The sequence below is a fragment of the Eublepharis macularius genome, chromosome 2, assembly GCF_028583425.1.
Source record: "Eublepharis macularius isolate TG4126 chromosome 2, MPM_Emac_v1.0, whole genome shotgun sequence".
In the NCBI taxonomy this organism is placed as follows: domain Eukaryota; kingdom Metazoa; phylum Chordata; class Lepidosauria; order Squamata; family Eublepharidae; genus Eublepharis; species Eublepharis macularius.
This window is the reverse complement of record NC_072791.1, coordinates 158066324-158084763: the sequence shown is the minus strand read 5'-3', so window position 1 is coordinate 158084763 and position 18440 is coordinate 158066324. Positions and strand designations below refer to the sequence as shown.

Here is an 18440-nt window from a genome sequence, read left to right as displayed (position 1 = left end):
TTAAAAACAATAAAAATTATATATTAATGACTTTATCAGCACAATTGAGGGGGTAATAATGGAAGTCTGGGATTAAAACCATGAAGAAAGTCAACAGAGTTGGCTTTTATTGTGCATGACATAATAGGGGTAAAACTACAGGATTCAAAAGATGGTGCTTCAAGATGTCTTGAGTAGAGAGACTCAAAGAGGACATGTTTTCTTGCATTATCATGACAGGGAAGAAAAACTTCACCGCCCTCACCCCCAGATTTTGCACAGATGAGCCACCATTCCATCCACAGCACACATAACCCCGCCCCCAGCTTCTTATCAACAGTCATGCCAATTTTTGAACAAACTTCGACAGCCCCAATCCCTCTGGCCCTTTTTTTGTCTCCAAACCTTTCTTAAAGAGAGTCCACTTGCCATATTGAGTCCAGCACCTTAGAGACTACCAAGATTTTCAGATACTAGAGGGGAGCTTTAACTCACGAAAGCTTACACCCTTGAAACCTTGTTGGTTCCTTAAGGTGCCACTGAACTCAAATCCTGCTGTTCTACTACAGACGAACACTACCCACCTAAAACACAGTGTCCATGTACCTTTTAGCTCAAAATCCAACCCACTTTTATGGAGTGTTCACCCCAACTAGTGTCAGTTTTATACTTGCATGCCACTGTGCTTCTTTTTTTCCAGGCAGACAGGGCCCTACACCCTGCGCCTACAGGGCAAGCAAGAAATCCCTGCGTCTGCACCTCCCTAGTGGGCAACTCTCGACTGCCCTGCAACTGAAGCACTGTCAGAAGGATCACTCGGGAATAATAACACTGCGGGTTGAGGAGGCCTGTTTCTCTTCAGCCCCTTCCCGCCTCCGCCACTTATTCCCACTGGTACGACAGACAAATCTCCCCCATCTCTCCCCCTCACTCACGCACACAGACTATTTGGGCACCCGACCCCGACTTCCCCGTGCCACTCCCTCCTCGCTTCGCCTTTCCCCACCGAGGTGCAGAAGGTCGGCGGCGATAGCCTTGCCGATGCCGGTGCCTCCGCCGGTCACGATGGCCACGCGGCTGCGAAAGAGGCCGGCTGCCAGAACTCGGCTTCCAGAAGCGCTGCGGGACGACAACGTCGTGACCGCCATGTTGGTCCCTTCACGAGGCAAAGTCCCGATTACCTGCCTAGGGCCACCAACAAAACTCCAGAAAGCCACTCCTACTGCCAGGCCAGGCTCAGCTCGCCTCCTCTTCCAAGGCGCCCAGAATGAAGGCAGCGAAGGAGGCAGAACCTGCGCTGGCCCGCCCCCACTCCCAGCCCCACTACGCTGCAACCCAATGGAAAGATTTCCCCCCTCTTATTGCATTGGAGGAAGGGGGTGGGTGGGGAGCACAGGCGGCAGCCTCATTTACAGCCCCCTCCCCGGCCCTTGCGACACAAAAGGTCTGGTTCCAGCTTCCTCCTCCCCCGTTGCATTTCGAGGGGTTGAGGGTTGAAACCCCTCCGCTACATACCCATTCGTCACCCCTCCATTGCACATCCCACAACAAACTGCGAAGTGAACGAATAAAGGCTTCTTTTTGTCATATCATCCCTAGAGGAGGCGGGTGGGATTGGTTCAGAATCCTCTCCTGCCCGGGCCGGAGCTGCAAGCCGAGAAAGGGCATTCGACGACTTTCCTCATACAACAACGGCTGCTGCATCCCCAGGACGGAGGAGGATAGCCCTCCGGTCGCCCCTGCGGCAGAGCTATGCAGAAACACGCTGTTTTCACGGGCTAACAAAAGCGAAGTGCGCCGATCCACCCCCCCCAGCATCTCTCGCCCTTCGCCAGGCATTTCGGTGAGGTGATCTCTGTAGCTGGGCAGGGGTAGGGGGGGTGGTTGCAGAAGCAGGGGCGCGTCCTCTCGCCACCCTCCATTGCCAGCAGAGGAACAGACTGGCATCCATCCCAATGGAGCCCCAAGATGCGGGTCTGAGCGGGAAACCTCGGGGAATTTAGGAACCAGGTGAGCACGACTGTCCTTAAAGGAAGATTTCATTTATTTTTCTCCATTAGGGGAGACATGCACTCTTCGTTTTCCTTCTTGTTTAACATGTAGACCAGATGTTGGCTTGTGTCCCCTTTGTAATTGAGGTTGTGGTTTACGAATGTGTGCAAGGAGGGATAACTTCATGCAGCGGTAAGCGATCCTTTTTGTTGAGAAACATGCAGTACCTTCCTTAGAGTTACACCCGTCAAAGTGGGTTTAGATATAACTCTTTTTAGGGTGACACTGTTAATAATTAATTCCTTAATTCCTGAAATAATTAATTCCTTTCCCAGGATTGTCTAAAGGACTGATGTTCCCTGGAATTATGTCTAAAGAAACCATTCCTATAGCAATATATGGGATGATATGCAGTTTATGAATTATTGGAGAGAGATCCTAGCTACGGGCATATTTGGCTTCTATGAAGATTTCTTGCTAATATGCATTCGAGGAATTTTTTGCAGAGGAATAAAGAAGATTATAGGCATTCTTGCTAGCAATCTTCCACATGGGGAATGTTGCATACGTGTTAGAAAGGTTTTGTATAGTTGTATTTTTTAAAAATCTTTGTCCCCAGAAGGAAAATTCCACTTTTGCTGCAGGGTGGGTGATGGAAAACAATGAACTGGATATGGCAACAAATAGCATTTGAACTATCCAATCCCTTCCTCATGTGCTGTGAGATTCCTCCTTAACTCTTATCAGTTGAATAGATGGGATTACCATGCACTGAGTTAGATCTCACTTTTTTAATAGAAACAAAAATGAGTTTTGTGGCACCATAAAAACTAACAGCTCTATTGCAGCACAAGCTGTCGCAAACTAGAATTTACTTCATCCCATCATCTAGCCCATGAAACTTTATGGTACAATAAATCTGTTAATGCCCAAACACTTTCATTTTTCTGTAACATACTAACTTTGCAACAGAAAACTGGTAACAAGCTGCAATGTCCTTCCAAGCTTTAATTGCAGGTCCTTTTATGCTACCTGATAATGTGGGAGCACTTTTTCCTGAGACCAGCTCCTTCACAGATGAGATAATCTTTAAATGACCCAGTCACGTGTGCAACAGCTGATTGCATGGATTCCAAGCATGTCAGGAGGAAGTATGCCAGTTCTGTGGAAAAGACTCAGGAGATCCACTGCTGTTTGAGTCATATAAAAGGCCAGAACAGATGTGATGGTAGCCAAAAGGAAAGCACTATATACTGTAAGCAGCCCTCATGTATCCTGTCATGTATAAGCACACTAAACAAATTAATCAGTCAGTTCACATATAAAGTCAGTACACTGGCTGCACACTCTCTGGCCTGGCCTATACCTGCTGGAGAACCAGGTGCTAACATGGGAGAATGGACTGTACCACTTCTAGACTACAGGCAGGTGATTCCAGATTTGAATGCTCCTTGGGGTTGGGGGCTTTCTGAAAATAGAAAATTAGCACATCATAGTAGAAAGTTTACTTGCATCTCTTTGCCAGCAGTGCTGGTTTTCTATTTCCAGAAAGTTGGGGAATATTCTAAAATATAATTATCCACTTACACACTGCATAAATAGTGTTCATTCAAAGGCCTTTAATACCTTTTCACCTTATCCTGCTGCATGTATAGACCAAGCTACCAATTGCTGGTGTGTTAACTCTACACACAAATGGGCTACATCATGTGACAAGTGCATTTATATGTGATGGAATCATCCATGGAATGATTTCATGGGCAAACGTGCCACCAGCGGGGCAGGGGGGGGGAGAGGTTCCTAGTCCAAATGTTACCACAGCTGTTTTGGAACTGTTCCCAAAAAAGAGGCCCCTCTGTGTCTCAGATTAATATATAAAGGCGATTTGTGTGTGCTAAAATATTCATTCTTGTTACAGTGGGGATTTAAAAAAAAATATTGGGGTGTGATTTTCTTCTAAACATCACAGTATTTTGTGCTGATTTGTACTTCACAAGTCAGTCCCACCATCTCATTAGCTGGATTTCTGATACAGTGAGGCAAACGACTCCCTTTCTCTTTTACTTCCCTTCCCAAATCTACTTGTAGTGTCATTTTTCTGTTTTATGTAATGGGTAAGTATTTGCCTGTTCCCTTGGAGGAGAATGCATTATTTATTTTAATGCAGGGAAATTATTTTTCCCCTTATATATTCTACCCTGAAATCTGCACTGGGCTTTCAGTGGTCATCCACAGATGGTCTCCACAGATAGATGATCATATGGATAGTCCCCAACCACCCAATGTTAAGCATGTTCAGTCAGAAATAAATCCCATTGAACAAAGCAGTAAATGTGGTTAAAATTGAACTGTTACTCCCAGTGAAATTAATGGGGAGTGAGCAGGTTTAAGTGTATGGTCTGGATTTATGGATAGCAGCCTTTATATGTTCAATCAGATTGTCTAAAGCATCACTCTGATAGAACCCTGTTGAGTCAACCACCAGTCTGCATTGTCCATGAGAGCTTTAATAAATGCTTCCTAAAACAGCAATTTCATATTATATGTTTTCCTTTAATATTGTTTCAGGCTTCTAATAACAGCTGGCAAGGATTGATTCTCACTTATTCTTGATGATGCTTTGATCTGTATGTTTTAATAGTAGTTGTAGGTATACTCTGTACAACTAAAATAAGGGTGGAACAACTGATCTATTTAAATTTTATTAAACACATCTGGGCCACAGGCAGTCCAATTTCAAATTCCAACCCATCTTGCTCACCTGACATTTGGTGGGGGGTGTCCTGATGGTATTTAGGAAGAAACACTTAGCAAATGATCCCGCACCCCAAGCACGGGGCGAAGGAGTTGACTGTCAGTCTGAGAGTGGTACTACCACACTTTTTTTCTTTGCTTGACAGAACTAAGGACCAAAAATAGCTGTGAGACGTGTTGGGGACTGGCCATTTACTGTGGTATGAAGTTTGTAGTAGCTAACCACCTTCACAAGTATTAATCACCTTCACAAGTATTACATACCTTCCATTTTTTCACTTGTGCCTGATGCCAATAAAAGCTTAAGCTGCAGTTATCCTGTTAGATACACTGGTGCCAAAACATTTATTGTCTCTCTGCTATTACATTCTAACGCTTTCTGTTTATATTACAACTGGGGGTGGGCTCCTCTTCCACTCCTGCTGTTGTAGTTACTTTGTTTAGGCTGCCACTACCAAACATGTAGGTGTAACCTCTCACCAGCCATTTGGAAACTGATGAACCTCTGCACATGTACAAAGTATAGACCCATGGGTGAGGGGACACCTTTGACACAGCTTGACGTTACCAAATAAATATCTTTATTATACTACAGTAGAATATAAAATACAGACAGCACACAAAATATAGGAAGTTAGAACACACTAGGCTGCAGCTAAATTAGAAAAGAGAGTTTCTGTGGTCTAGTTCCAGCACTTGAGAGTTATAAACAATACCTGGACATCCTTTCAGGATGGGTATACATGTTTGGTTGGGGAATCAGGGAGTAGAGACAAACCCTTCTCTACATCCCACCTTTTCCCCTCGCAGATAAACTGCACACACAAAAGGCTGCAGAATCTTTTTAAAACTCTCTTCTCCTTGGGGAGGGGGGGAGATTTTCCCTCCATCCTAGAGAGTTAAACCTCTCCTCCATGGCTAGGGTCTACCCAGAGCATATATCCAATTGAGCTAGGTTTTATGATGGACCAACGGGCTACCAAAACATACATTTCTCCTCCACAAGATGTCAGAACCAAACATCCCAAGGAGAAGTGTCCATTTAAGCAAATGGTGTACTGCCCTGCCTGCTTTTGTTGCGTACTCCTTCTTGCGAAGAGATTCACTTCCTCAGGGCTTGCTCATCCCCTTAGAATGACAATCTATGTATCACATTTTTAATCCTGCCCTTTCTCCAAAGAGCTCAGGGCAGCATACATGGTTCTCCCTCCCCCTGCAGCTCTACTGATGTAAGGTTTACCCTTAATTTGCCGCTTATTTGAGATTTGAGGTAGCTATGCTTTTCTTCCCTACTCCCTCTCTGGCCTGTGTGGGGAGGGGACAAACGAAAGGACTGGGGTGGGGTGGGGGGAATCAGGTGAGAGAGTAGTCATGGCAGCCTGCTTGCTGTGAGGCAGAATCAAATGTAAAGGTATATTCACAATCCTATATGACTACTTTTCCAAAACTGGCCTCCAGGTCTATGGAAGCAGAAATTCACACATGTAATTATACCATTCCTTTGAAAGAAAAAAGAAGGTTTCATTCTCCTGTTTCACAGTTGGGAATATGTATAACCTCCAGTTAATTGGAAGAGGTCATGGTGGGTACTTCCTTGTCTGCTTAAGTTCCTTGTAGGTAGTTCTTTGTTTGCTTAAGATCCAGACAATTTTATGTTTAGCTTCTGAACCGTAGCTGTGTGAGGTCTGGCCTGTGCAGAGGTAAGTGCTGCAGGGGACTTGTCATGCTGCATTTGAGGTGTCTCACTTGAAAACCACATAGAGGGTAGCACAGGTGAGTTCTAACTCAGGAAGTCAACTGTTCTTGTTTCCTACACTCAGCAACCATTATCCTATGCTACTTGCTCATTTCTTTCTGTCATGCTTTAGGATTTGCCTGTTAGTTTATTGCCTTTGGCTGCCCTACATATCTCAGATGGACTACATAACACAATTCTTTAATTAATCCCTGGAGAAATACTAATCTGGGTTGGAAAATCTAAGTCTTTCTCATTCAGAGGGTCAGTCCTGCAGGTGAGCCACAGACTTCCTTCGCACAAATACAAATGCTGCCAAGATGCTTTTCTGGATTAGAAAAAAAAAGTATTCTAGAACACTTCACATGTCCTCTTCATTTGGGAAACAATTTGTTTGCCATTTTAAAAGTTGTGAACATATTTTTTAAATTTTGAGCAATGTTCCTTTATTTCCTTTTGTAGCAGTGCAATATTAAGGGCAGCCCCCTTATGGGAAGGAATTCGTTTTTGCATTTCCTTGCTATTTGATCTATAAATTAGACTATCAGTCTGTCTTAATTCTGCAGTGCAATTTTTTTGCTGCTTTGTTGCTGTGTTCATACAAATATGTGTTGCTTCTTCAGGGTCTAACTTCATGTTACAAAGTCCTTTGTTTGTCTGAGTCCCCCATGAGGACTTTCAGGCAAGAGTATATTGCAGGTTCCCTGCTGGGAACTCAGTGGCCAAGTGTGTGGAGGCCTGACTTTGATCAGGACCATAGCACTTGGGGAGAGGGTGCTTAAGCCTGCCCCCCCCCCCCAGCCTTTTCCTGACCTGAATCAACTCAGGGGTTGCTATTTGTTCCATTCAAAAGCCTACAAATACCCTGTCAGTACACTCAAGAAGGCAATCAGCACCTCCTGGGGCCATTTCATGTTGGGCGAGGGTAGGGTTAGGCTTAAGCATCCTGATCTGCATGCCTGAGATTTGAGGTTGCAGTAGGGAACTCGAAATGCAGTCTGATTAAAGGGTCTTCTAGTAGGGATATAAATTAAATTTACTAAAGCAACTTTTTAAACTACCAAAATTGAGTTGTTTAAAGATCACCAAACTCACATGCTGTTTAGCACACATACATATTATCATTGATTGATGCCATTAATTGCTTTTTATTGTGATTTACTTGTTTTTAATATATTTTACCTGTGTATGATTTATTTTTCTTGTGACTGACCCTGAGCCTGCTTGTGGGGAGAGTGGGATATAAATGGAATAAAATACAAATACAATATATCTAATTCTCAGTGTGGTCAGATCTGTGCATACTTAAATCCGGAGACAGGACCATGAACAGACATGATGACAGATCTTTCTATAAATCTGAGAAAAGCCCCAGGTTTGCAAAAAAATCTGAAATCTAAAGAACATACATGGGGGGAGGGAGTTAAAACCCTCCAAAACAACAGAAGCAGTGTTTTTAGTTTGAAGAAAGGAATGCCCTCAGTGGCTGTTGCTAGGCACCCACAACAGAATTGCCAGCTATCAAGCCTTGGGTTCTGTCAATAAAAGGCAGAGAGGAGGAGCAGGGCCCTTTCTAGGGCTGCTTTAACTTTTGATGGAGAATTCTTTGGAGTCAGGCTGGGCTACTTGCTAACACATGACTTGCATAATTCACCCAGGCCCAGCTGCTTGCTACTGTTCAACAGCAGCCACCCCATGACCCCACAATAGCCAGTCTGTTGTAGTGATTAGAATTTCAGATTAGCCTCTGAATTTGAATCCCCAGTCTGCCATGAAAGCTCACTGGGTGGTTTTGGGCCAGTCACATTCTCTTAGTCTAACTTATTTCACACAGTTGTTGCAAGGATAAAATGGAGAAGAGAGTGAGGTAAGCTGATTTGGGTCCCCATTGTGGAGAAAGGAAGGGTAGAAATGAAGTAAATAAACTATAAAAACGGTTGAAGATGTGGGGGCAGATAAAAGATAGGTTGGTTGATGGGTGGGAAGGAGAGAAGGAAGCAGAGAAAGATGAGAAAATGGGGGCTACCATGAGGAAAAAGTGTTGTATGAGTGAAACAGGAGACTGAGGTGTTCCCTGCAAATCCTTCCAGGTTCCTCATGTAACCAGATCCAGCCCAACGACTGACACTACCCCTGGGCCCAGCCCAGTGACTGGCACAGCATAATTGGGCCATAGTTTTCCAAGAGGGAGGCTGCCAGGGGGAGGGAAGGAGGTGGAGTGGTAGATGGGGGAGCAAATAAAGTTAGGTTGGCTTGTGGGTAGGAAGAAGAGAAGGAAAAGGTGAGAGTCTATAGGGTTTCAGGAAAGGGAAAAAAATAAAGCAATGGAGGGGAAATGAGATACAACCACAAGTCCTCATGGGTTCTCCACTTGTTCTTACACAGGAGTCATTTCGTAGAAAAAGAGCTGGAGGAACTCATTAGCATAACTCATTAGCATATGCCATGCCTCTTGCCATTGCCGGAAGTGTCGTTAGTGTAACTGATTTGCATATGCCACACCTCCTGACATCACCTATTCTGGCTGTTTTGGACCCAATCCTGGTCATTCAGGGCCGAAATTGGGCCCAAAATGGCAAAAAGGGGCTGAAAATGGCTGAAAATGGGCCCAAAATGGTCAGGATCGGGCCACTGATGAGCGGGAGAGTGATCCGCCACCTGTCAGAGGCCCGATTCAGGCCATTTTGGCCCCAATCCAGTCTGAGATGGGCCCCAAATGGCTAAGAGAGGTGGGCGGGGCCACCTGACATGAGACCTCTTTGGGCAACTGCCAGAACTGCGTTCCTGTGCGTTCCCCCTCGAAATGAGCCCTGTTCTTAAATATTTTTAGTTCTGGTACTGATCGTTGTTAAGGAAAATTAACGTTAACCTGTTACGATGTTAGTCTTTTTCCAATAATCACTGGGACCCCAAAGCACCTAACTTGTTTTTCCAAACCTCAAATTCTATCCACTGTACTGTGATGCCTCTCATTTATGGTTTGTTTGAAATTTCAGGGTACTGCTTTTGATTAATTTGCTTGATTCACTACTGGGCCCTGTTGGTATTTAACCTAACACCTTCTTATGACAATCCATCCATTTGTTCACAAGAACATTGCCTGGGCTGTCCCAAAGGCACCTCTTGGAACTGTTGCTTGAGCTGTTATTGGTATTTTGCTGATTACAGAGTAGACATAAATTTGATGGAATGTGTACTTAGTTACACTTCCCTATGGCAATGCATCCATTGCTGAGGAGATGTTTATTTATTGCTGAACCTTAATTGGCATAAATTGAGATCTCAGTTTAAGTGATGATCATTCATCTGCAAAACATCCTAATTGCCACTTATTCTCTTACATTGCAAGCTGCCCTAATGATGATGCCAGCAACAGCAACATGTCCACTATGTTTATTCAAACACCATTCACATTTGTCAATAGTTTTGTAAATAATATATACCAGTTATCTTCTTCCCTGCCAGCTTAGGAACACTGAAGTTGGTTGATTTTTTATTACATTTTTATTCTCTCCATCTTCCAAGACACTCTGGGATGTATACATGCTTTCCCTCTCTTCCATTTTATTCTCTTAACCTTGTGAGGTGGGTTTGCTGAGAGAGAATATCTGGCCCAAGGACACCCACAGAGTTTCATGGCAAGCACAGGTTTGAACTGAAGTCGGAACTGCGGTCCGGCCATTCCACCACACTGGCTTTCTTAATAATGCTGCTCTTTTTGGTACTCTGTGCAATGGCAAGTCCTTTACACAAACTTAGAATTTCAGTAAACTTCAGCAAAAAGCCCTGAGAAATTCTAAAAAAACCACAACAGTAACTTTCTGCATAGTAACAGTCAGTGCTTTGAAAAAAATCCCTGTGTATTCTCAGCAACACTCCCTGGGGTTTTTACAGCAGATGAGCAGCTGTCTGTTGTCTGTTAACCAGCTGCTACCTCAGCAGCCCTTCTTGGTTTCTTAGGTCACGCTCCCCACCCACCCCCATTCTTACATCTCTTTTCCTTCTCAGTATTCGCTGATTAAAGTGGAATTTTCTGCCCCTCCCCATACTCTCACATAAAGTTTATAGAATAGCATAAAAAATGACTGTACGAACATATACTTTGGCCTTGCAACCCAAAATACAGATCCAAAAAGGTCTGTATTAGCTCCCTGACACACACATCTGGATCAAAATAAGCATCTCTACTACAGCCACATTTAGACTTCATTGTAAGCGACTGATTTTTATCCTATACTAGCAACAGAGCTAGTTGTGTTGAAAAATTCAACAGGCTCTAGAAAAGCGATTTGGCAGGCCCTCACTGTGGGGCCTTGCGAAGGCTGCGTCACCACACCAGGCCCTCCCAAGGCCCCTCAGAGACCCGGCGCCACAGCGTGGCCCTCCCAAGGCCTTCAGTGGCCGTGCCACCGTGCCGGGCCTTCCTTCCACCATAGCAGCCTCCTCAGGGCCTCTGGAGGGCTGCACCGGGCCTTCCCACCGTGGCCTCCAGGCCCTCTAAAGCAAGCTGTGTTGCCAACGACTCACCTTTTATCCTGGTGGAGGGGCCTGTGAGTTTGCATGTGCAGGGATAAAAAGTGAGTCGTCGCAAATACTTCTTGCCTTTAATATAGAAGGAGAGGGGTTACCTCAATTTAGGAAAATACAGATCTAAATTATAAAGTATGAAGGGCAGTGCCAGCTTGTTTTATATCATAGTACAAAGATTTGGCAACTAACACTGTTACAGATAATTTTATCTATGTCCAGGCAAAAGTGTATTTGTGTGTGTTGGGGGTGGCCTTGCAACTCATACAGTGTCATTTATATTATATGGGAACTCTTCTATTGTAAAGAAAAGAAGCCCTAAATCGCACAAACGTGCACACAAAATGAACATTATCCCTTAGTGTTGTTTTCTTCTGCACACATACACACACGGTTTGTTTTTACATATTACAGGAAATTTAGCCTGGCCAGCAGCAATTTAGGCCATTTGACAAGTTTTTCATGATGTGTAAAAATCTAAACCGATGTCTCCCAGGTCCAAATCCAATACTTATTCTGCTAGGCCATGATAAAATCATTTTACTTTGTTTTAAACTCTTGGTAAAAAAATTATATAAATATGCGAAAAGTTAGATACGGTTAAAACTGCTTTTATTGTGGCTTGATAGTGTTGATTTTGAACATGGGAGACAAGACCTATAAGCTTGTCAAATGCCATAAGTTCAGTATTAGCAGATAGAATGCCACGAATTCTACTTCATTTTACTAAATGGATTGAGTATTTACTCCAATTATTTTCTCTTTTCTTTAGGGATGCAGTGTGTTTGATCAGTGCTATGAAATGAATGTTATTATCTGGAACATCCCTGCAAATCAGTGTTAATGGCTCATAAGTGCAGACAAAGCTGATATTTCCTTAAAAGAAAGCATCATAGAGATGCCTGAGGAGAATACCAGTGGGATGGAAGAGCCTGCTTTAAGGGAGAGCAAGGGTGAGACACAAAGCCCTCAGCGCAACTCCTTACGCAGAGCTGTAGCTACTGCAGTCACCTTTGATGGAGAGGCAACTGCAGACAGACGGAAGAAGAGAAAGAAAGAATCCCGTCCCGAATCAATAATTGTATATCGGTCCGGAAATGAGACCAAGGTGGAAGAAGAACAGGTGGATGAGGAAGGGGGAGAGAAAAGTTCAGAGGAAGGCTCCAAGTTCTTGGGACACTCTATAGGAGATGGTAAGTGCCCTGGAATAAGTGGTTTGTGGTTTATGGTGTATGTTTTACTTCGTCCAGAAGCTAGAAAAGGAATTTGTATGATTTTGTTCATTCGTTCTAGAAAGCAGCTGTCAAAGTATGAGTCTTATTATTTGGCCTTCACATCCCCACCCCTTTTTAGTGATAGCCATGAATGGGAATTAGGCAGATTCATGGAACATAATACCTTCAATGGCTACTAGCCATAGCTGTAAACTACTGGGGGGGGGGAGGGCTGAGGGGCTCAATTTCCATGATTCTTTGGAGCTTTGTTCCTGTTTTTTGCTTGTGTGTATTTGTGTGTTTATTAAGAATTTATAATTTAAAAAAGGAATTGTGGTTTATATAAACAATTTACAAATAAATGTTACAGAAGAATTAAGAGACTCTGATGGAAGATATATGATTTTGAAAATCAGGCTCCTGGAAGGCAAGATTTTCGCACTGGCCACAATATATGCACCAAACAATGCAAGAGAAAGTTTTTTATGATAATGTTTTCTAATCCATTTTCATATTTCAAGAAGATAATGATCTTCAGAGACATGAATGGGATAATGGATCTAAAAAAAAAGATAGGTGAAAAAAAACAAAGAAGGCAAACTTCCCAAAAATGTGTTTAATTATATGGAAATGTTACAATTGGGAGATGCTTGGAGGATCAAAAATCTGAATAGCGGAGACTGTACTTTCTTTTCTGACAGACACCAAACACATTCAAGGATTGATATGTGCTAGATATAGAAAACCTGAGTTATTTATATTGTTTATTATGTTTACTCTTCCTTTTCTTTTTCTTTTGATGTAATTATAATTGTGCTATTGTTTTTATTTTTTCTGTTCTGCTTATATTTATAAAAATCAATTATATATATATATAAATTTATACACTGACTTAAAATACCTATGGCTATGATCAACATTAATTGGCTTAGTCAATTATATATATATATATATATATATATATATATATATATATATATATATATATATATATATATATATAAAAAAGAATTTATACACTGCGTTAAAATACCTATGGCTATGGCCAACATTAATTAGCTTAGTCCTTAATCTCAGGACTTCCTCCTCAGGAATAAATCAGTAGATAGGAATCTATTTCTCCGCTTTCCTATCCAAGTATGGAGTTCCTAAAACAACATAACTAGTTACGTAGTTATGTTATTGTTCTTTATTTCCTGTTTATTATGAAAAAAGTTATAATTACAATAAAATATAATTAAAAAAAAGAAAAAAAAAGAACTCTTACTTCTAAAACTAAAACTTTCACAATCACACCAGCCAGCCCGCTGCAACCACCCATCATCATGTTTTCTCTGCAATCAATGCTACCCTGTTAAAGACCAGTTTCTGTTGCTTTTAATAGGGAAAAAGTGAGTCTCTATTTTATTTTACAGAGGAGTTAGCCATGTTAGTCTGTAGTAGTAAAATAGAAAAGAGTCCAGTAGCACCTTTAAGAGTAACCAACTTTACTGTAGCATACGCTTTCGAGAATCACAGTTCTCTTCGTCAGATGCATGGAGGGTAAGAAGAAACTGGTCAGATATATAGGTGGAGAGGGGAGGGGGGAGTAGATGCAATCAGTAGCTTCTGATAATGGGATCAGTTTGCTTCTGATAATGAAATCGGTTGCTTCTGATAATGAGATAACCATTCATATTCCCTATTCAATCCAAGCCTGACTGAGTCAAATTTACATATGAATTCCAATTTAGCAGCTTCCCGTTGGATTCTGTTTTTGAAAGGTTTCTGTTGAACTACAGTGATCTTTAAGTCCTTGATGGAATGTCCTGATAGATTGTTCTTCCGCTGGTTTCTGGATGTTGCCATTTTTAATGTCAGATTTGTGTCCATTTATTCTTTTGTGCAGAGGTTGGCTGGTTTGTCCAATGTACAGAGCAGATGGACATTGTTGGCACATGAAAGCATATATCACGTTGGAGGATGAGCAGCTGTAAGAGCCAGAGATAGTGTAGTTGACACCATTGGGTCCTGTAATTGTATTTCCTGGGTAGATCTGAGGGCAGAGCTGGCATCTGGGTCTGTTGCAGGATCTGGTCCCTGTGTTGGTGACTCTGCTAGCCGATTCATGGTTGTAGGTGAGAAGTCTTTTAAGGTTGGGCAGGCTGTCTGTAGGCAAGGAGAGGTCTTCCACCCAGGGCTTGTGAGAGTGAGGCATCATTTTCCAGGATGGGTTTTAGGTCACTGATGATACATTGGATGGGTTTGAGCTGGAAACTGTAGGTGACAACCAGTGGTGTTCTGTTGTTAGTTCCTTTAGATGTGTCCTGGAGCAGGTTGTTTCTGGATACTAGTCTGGCCCTGTCGATTTGTTTCCTTACTTCATTAGGTGGGTACTGTAGCCCCCAAAATGCTTGTTGTAAATCTCTTAAGTTGGAGTCCCGATCAAGAGCATTGGAGCAGATACGATTGTAACATAAGGCTTGGCTGTAGACAATTGACCGAGTGGTATGTTTAGGGTGGTAGCTGGAGGCATGTAGATATGAGTATCGGTTGGTGGGTTTCTGGTATAAGGTGGTATTTATCTGCCCATTATGTAGTTGTATGGTGGTGTCCAGGAAGTATACCTGTTGTGTAGTGTGGTCCAGGCTCAGGTTGATAGTAGGGTGAAAGTTATTGAAGTCCTGATGAAATCTCTCAAGGGCTTCCTTCTCATGGGTCCAAATGATGAAGATGTCATCCAGGAATCTTAAGTACAGGAGTGGTTTCAGTGGATGGGAGCTGAGGAAGCATTGCTTCAAGTCCGCCATGAATAAATTAGCATATTGTGGTGCCATGCGTGTGCCCATGGCTGTGCCGTTAACCTGTAGATGTAAGCTGTCACCAAATTTGCAGTAATTGTAAGTGAGTACAAAGTGACAAAGTTCAGTGGCGAGGTGTGCTGTGGTTTTGTCCGGGATAATATTCCATATGGCTTGCAGTCCATCTGCATGTGGGATATTGGTGTACAGAGCCTCCACATCCATGGTTGCTAGGATGGTGTCATCTGGTAGGTTGTCAATGGACTGTATTTTCCTGAAAAAGACAGTGGTGTACCGTAAATAGCTGGGTGTGCTGGTGGCATAGGGCCTGAGGATAGAGTCCATATATCCTGAGACTCCTGCTGTGTTTCAGGAATTGGCACTATCACAGAAACCTTTCAAAAACAGAATCCAACGGGAAGTTGCTGAATTGGAATTCATATGTAAATTTGACTCAGTTAAGCTTGGATTGAATAGGGACTATGAATGGTAAGTAACTGATGTAACTGATTTCATTATCAGTTTCATGAAGTAACTGATCCCATTATCAGAAGCTACTGATTGCATCTACTCCCCCCTCCCCTCTCTACCTATATATCTGACCAGTTTCTTCTTGCCCTCCATGCATCTGACGAAGAGAACTGTGATTCTCAAAAGCTTATGCTACAGTAAAGTTGGTTAGTCTTAAAGGTGCTACTGGACTCTTTTCTATTTTATTTTACTTTTCAGTTACATTATCATTACACTGTATTTTGGAAATGGAACACTAGGAAAGGGTAGGCCCTATGTTTCCTTGTAGAAATAACTTTCATTTGTTTGTTTGTTTGTTTGTTTGTTGGCTGGGTGTGGGAGAACAGTTAGTTTTTTCATGGTAATGTGTGGGTGGAGGGGGGCTGCTTCAGCCACTCCTAAGCTCCTCTTTCAATTTCTGTTCCATTTTTAAAGGGAGAGGTAGTATCTATTGCAGAAAAAGACAATTCCTAAAATTGAGTGCTCTCTCTCTTTCTCTCTCTTTTAAAATTAATTTTATTAAGACTATATAACATACAAAATTACAATAAGATAATATTGTCAGGGCTTGCAGCGGCCACCGTTGGGCAGGGCACTCGGCGGTCTGCTCTTGACGTCAAAGGCGGGGGGCAGGTATTCTGCAGGACCCTGCTCTGTGGAAGGAGGGGCGGTATACATCACCCAGACTCCCTCTCAATCCACTCACTGGCCTGCTCAACCTGTGCCACTCACCCTCTTTGGTCTCTGCCATCTCCTCCTCCTTCATCCACTCTCCTCCTTGCCTTTGCTCTCACTCCACTCCACGCCACTACTCCTTACTCACACACACCACCCTAGAGCTCTTCCCAGCCAGCTTCTATAGGGCCTTCTCTCAGCACCCCGCCATGCATTTACCAAATGAAGGCATCTGCGATGGCATAATTTAGTAAATTTCAGTACTAAGTCACCCTTATGAATAAGGTAGAATCAAGACTCCTGTAAATGAATGTCCAGGGAAACTTAAAAAATGTTCCCCTACAGGCTTTTCTGTGTTGCCTTTCTTAGTATCAAATTTGTGACCATTAGTTTGTCCTATACACATGGTATGCATATGTGTAGATCTTAAAGTGACTATCCTAAAATTGAATTTCACAGCAGGAGATCGCTGAGATACCACTAACTACTGGCCAATTCCCACCTTTTCCTAGGTTTGGCCCAGCCCAGGGGTGTTGTTAGGGGGGATTCCCATGGGTGCCCCAGTCTCCCTAAATTTGTGGGAAGCCTCTCCCTAAATCCCCCATGGCCCTGCCTCCATAGATGGCAGTAATGGAACCCCCTCCTTGTGATGTCATTGGCTCCTCCCTGTGATGTCACTGGCATAGCAATGCCTCTGGTCCAGCCCCACCCCCCACCCCGAAATTGGAAAGTCTACACCCCTGCTACTAGCCATGTGTGTTAAGGGAACCTCCATATACGAAGCAGCAAACTCCTATATACCAGTGCTAAGAGGCAGCATCAGGGGAAGGCCTCCACTTCTATGTTCTGTTTGTTGGCCTTCCAAGGCAACTGGTTGGCCACTGTGCAAAACAGGATGCTGGATTAGATGGACCACTGGTCTGATCCAGCAGGGCTCTTCTTTTGTTCAACATGTGCATGTCTAAAAAGTGTAATCCTTGTCCTCCTGTTTACATATTTTCACATAGGTAATTGACTAGATGGTAACTGTATGTTGATGCAAGTTTTAATGACTGTATTTTAGTAAAATATACCAAACGTATCAAGCAAAGGCAGTCTCTAGCCTGCATTAAGAACGCTGTTTAAATGAAATTGATAGCACAAAAATGAACGTCTGGTTTGGGGGTTATCTTGTTTTGATTTTATTTCTTTGTATTCCTAGGTTCTTGGACTATGCCCTTAGATAGCAGATATGTTACTTTAACTGGAACCATCACAAGAGGAAAGAAGAAAGGCCAGATGGTGGACATTCATGTTACACTAACTGACAGAGAGCTGCAGGAGCTAGCTAAGTCAAAGGAGCCCCCAAAAACTGAAATTCCTGAAGGGAAAAAAGGTTGTGAAGTTGGGCCGGATAAGGGCCCCCATGTCCTTCTCTGGAGCTTTGCCTGTCTCCCTGTCATTTTCATTATGTCCTTTGTAGTTTCCTTTTATTATGGGACCATCACCTGGTACAATGTCTTCTTGGTCTACAATGAAGAGAGGACTTTCTGGCACAAGATCACCTTCTGCCCCTTTCTAATCATCTTCTACCCCATCATAATCATGGTTGTTTCCTTTTCCTTGGGCCTCTACACAGCAGTGACTCAGATCTCATGGGCCTTTGGAGATTGGTGGCATGCCGTGAGAGATATGGAAAAAGGCTTCTGTGGATGGATCTGTAGCAAGATGGGCCTGGAAGACTGTTCCCCATACAGCATTGTTGAACTCTTAGATTCTGACAATGTCTCAGGTAGTCTGTCGGCTAAAGGCTCAGCACAAGGTGAAGAGATTTCAGCTGTTTGAGCCTTTGCTGTAAGAACTCTGGATTTTTCATGTTCGTATGTATTCCAAATGTTCTTAGAGTGACTAACACAAGCATGCTCAAATGCGCAGTTACGGAAACTATAAGCCCTTGAAGCTTATTCAAACAATCAGAGGGGGAAAAAAGATGGCACAGTCCAGCCAGACTGTGGAGGGGGAAAGGAATTTGAAAACTTCCCCCATCAGAAATTACTTGTGTTCAGAAGGCTGGCATGTATAAGAGCAGAATTCTAACCTAGTTATATTCATGATTTACTAGTTTTCAACATGCAAGGGGGAAAGGGTTGATACAGAAGAGTATTCAGCTTTCTCTGGATGTTTGACCTAGCTTAGGGCCAATTTATACCACTTTTGGTGGTAGGTAGGAGTGCTGCATATCGGAATGTACTCCCACAGAATATCCCTCTGCCTGTATAAAAATAGTATGTAACT

At 43.0% G+C, this 18440-nt stretch overlaps 2 protein-coding genes across 2 annotated transcripts in view; one reads left to right on the top strand and one right to left on the bottom strand.

The window, feature by feature from the left end:
* PECR (peroxisomal trans-2-enoyl-CoA reductase) overlaps nt 1-3620 on the bottom strand; it is a 21262-nt gene extending 17642 nt beyond the window's left edge. Inside the window, exons 1-2 of the mRNA XM_054970092.1 lie at nt 3606-3620; nt 986-1307 (exon numbers count right to left, since the gene is read on the bottom strand). Of these exons, the coding sequence (XP_054826067.1) occupies nt 986-1307; nt 3606-3620 (337 nt within the window). The remainder of the gene's footprint in view (nt 1-985; nt 1308-3605) is intronic.
* Nucleotides 1488-18440, top strand: TMEM169 (transmembrane protein 169). Its single transcript, XM_054971098.1, has 3 exons — nt 1488-1822; nt 11760-12180; nt 17368-18440. Exons 2-3 carry the CDS (start codon nt 11886-11888, stop codon nt 17988-17990), a joined length of 918 nt encoding a protein of 305 aa, XP_054827073.1. The 5' UTR covers nt 1488-1822; nt 11760-11885; the 3' UTR covers nt 17991-18440.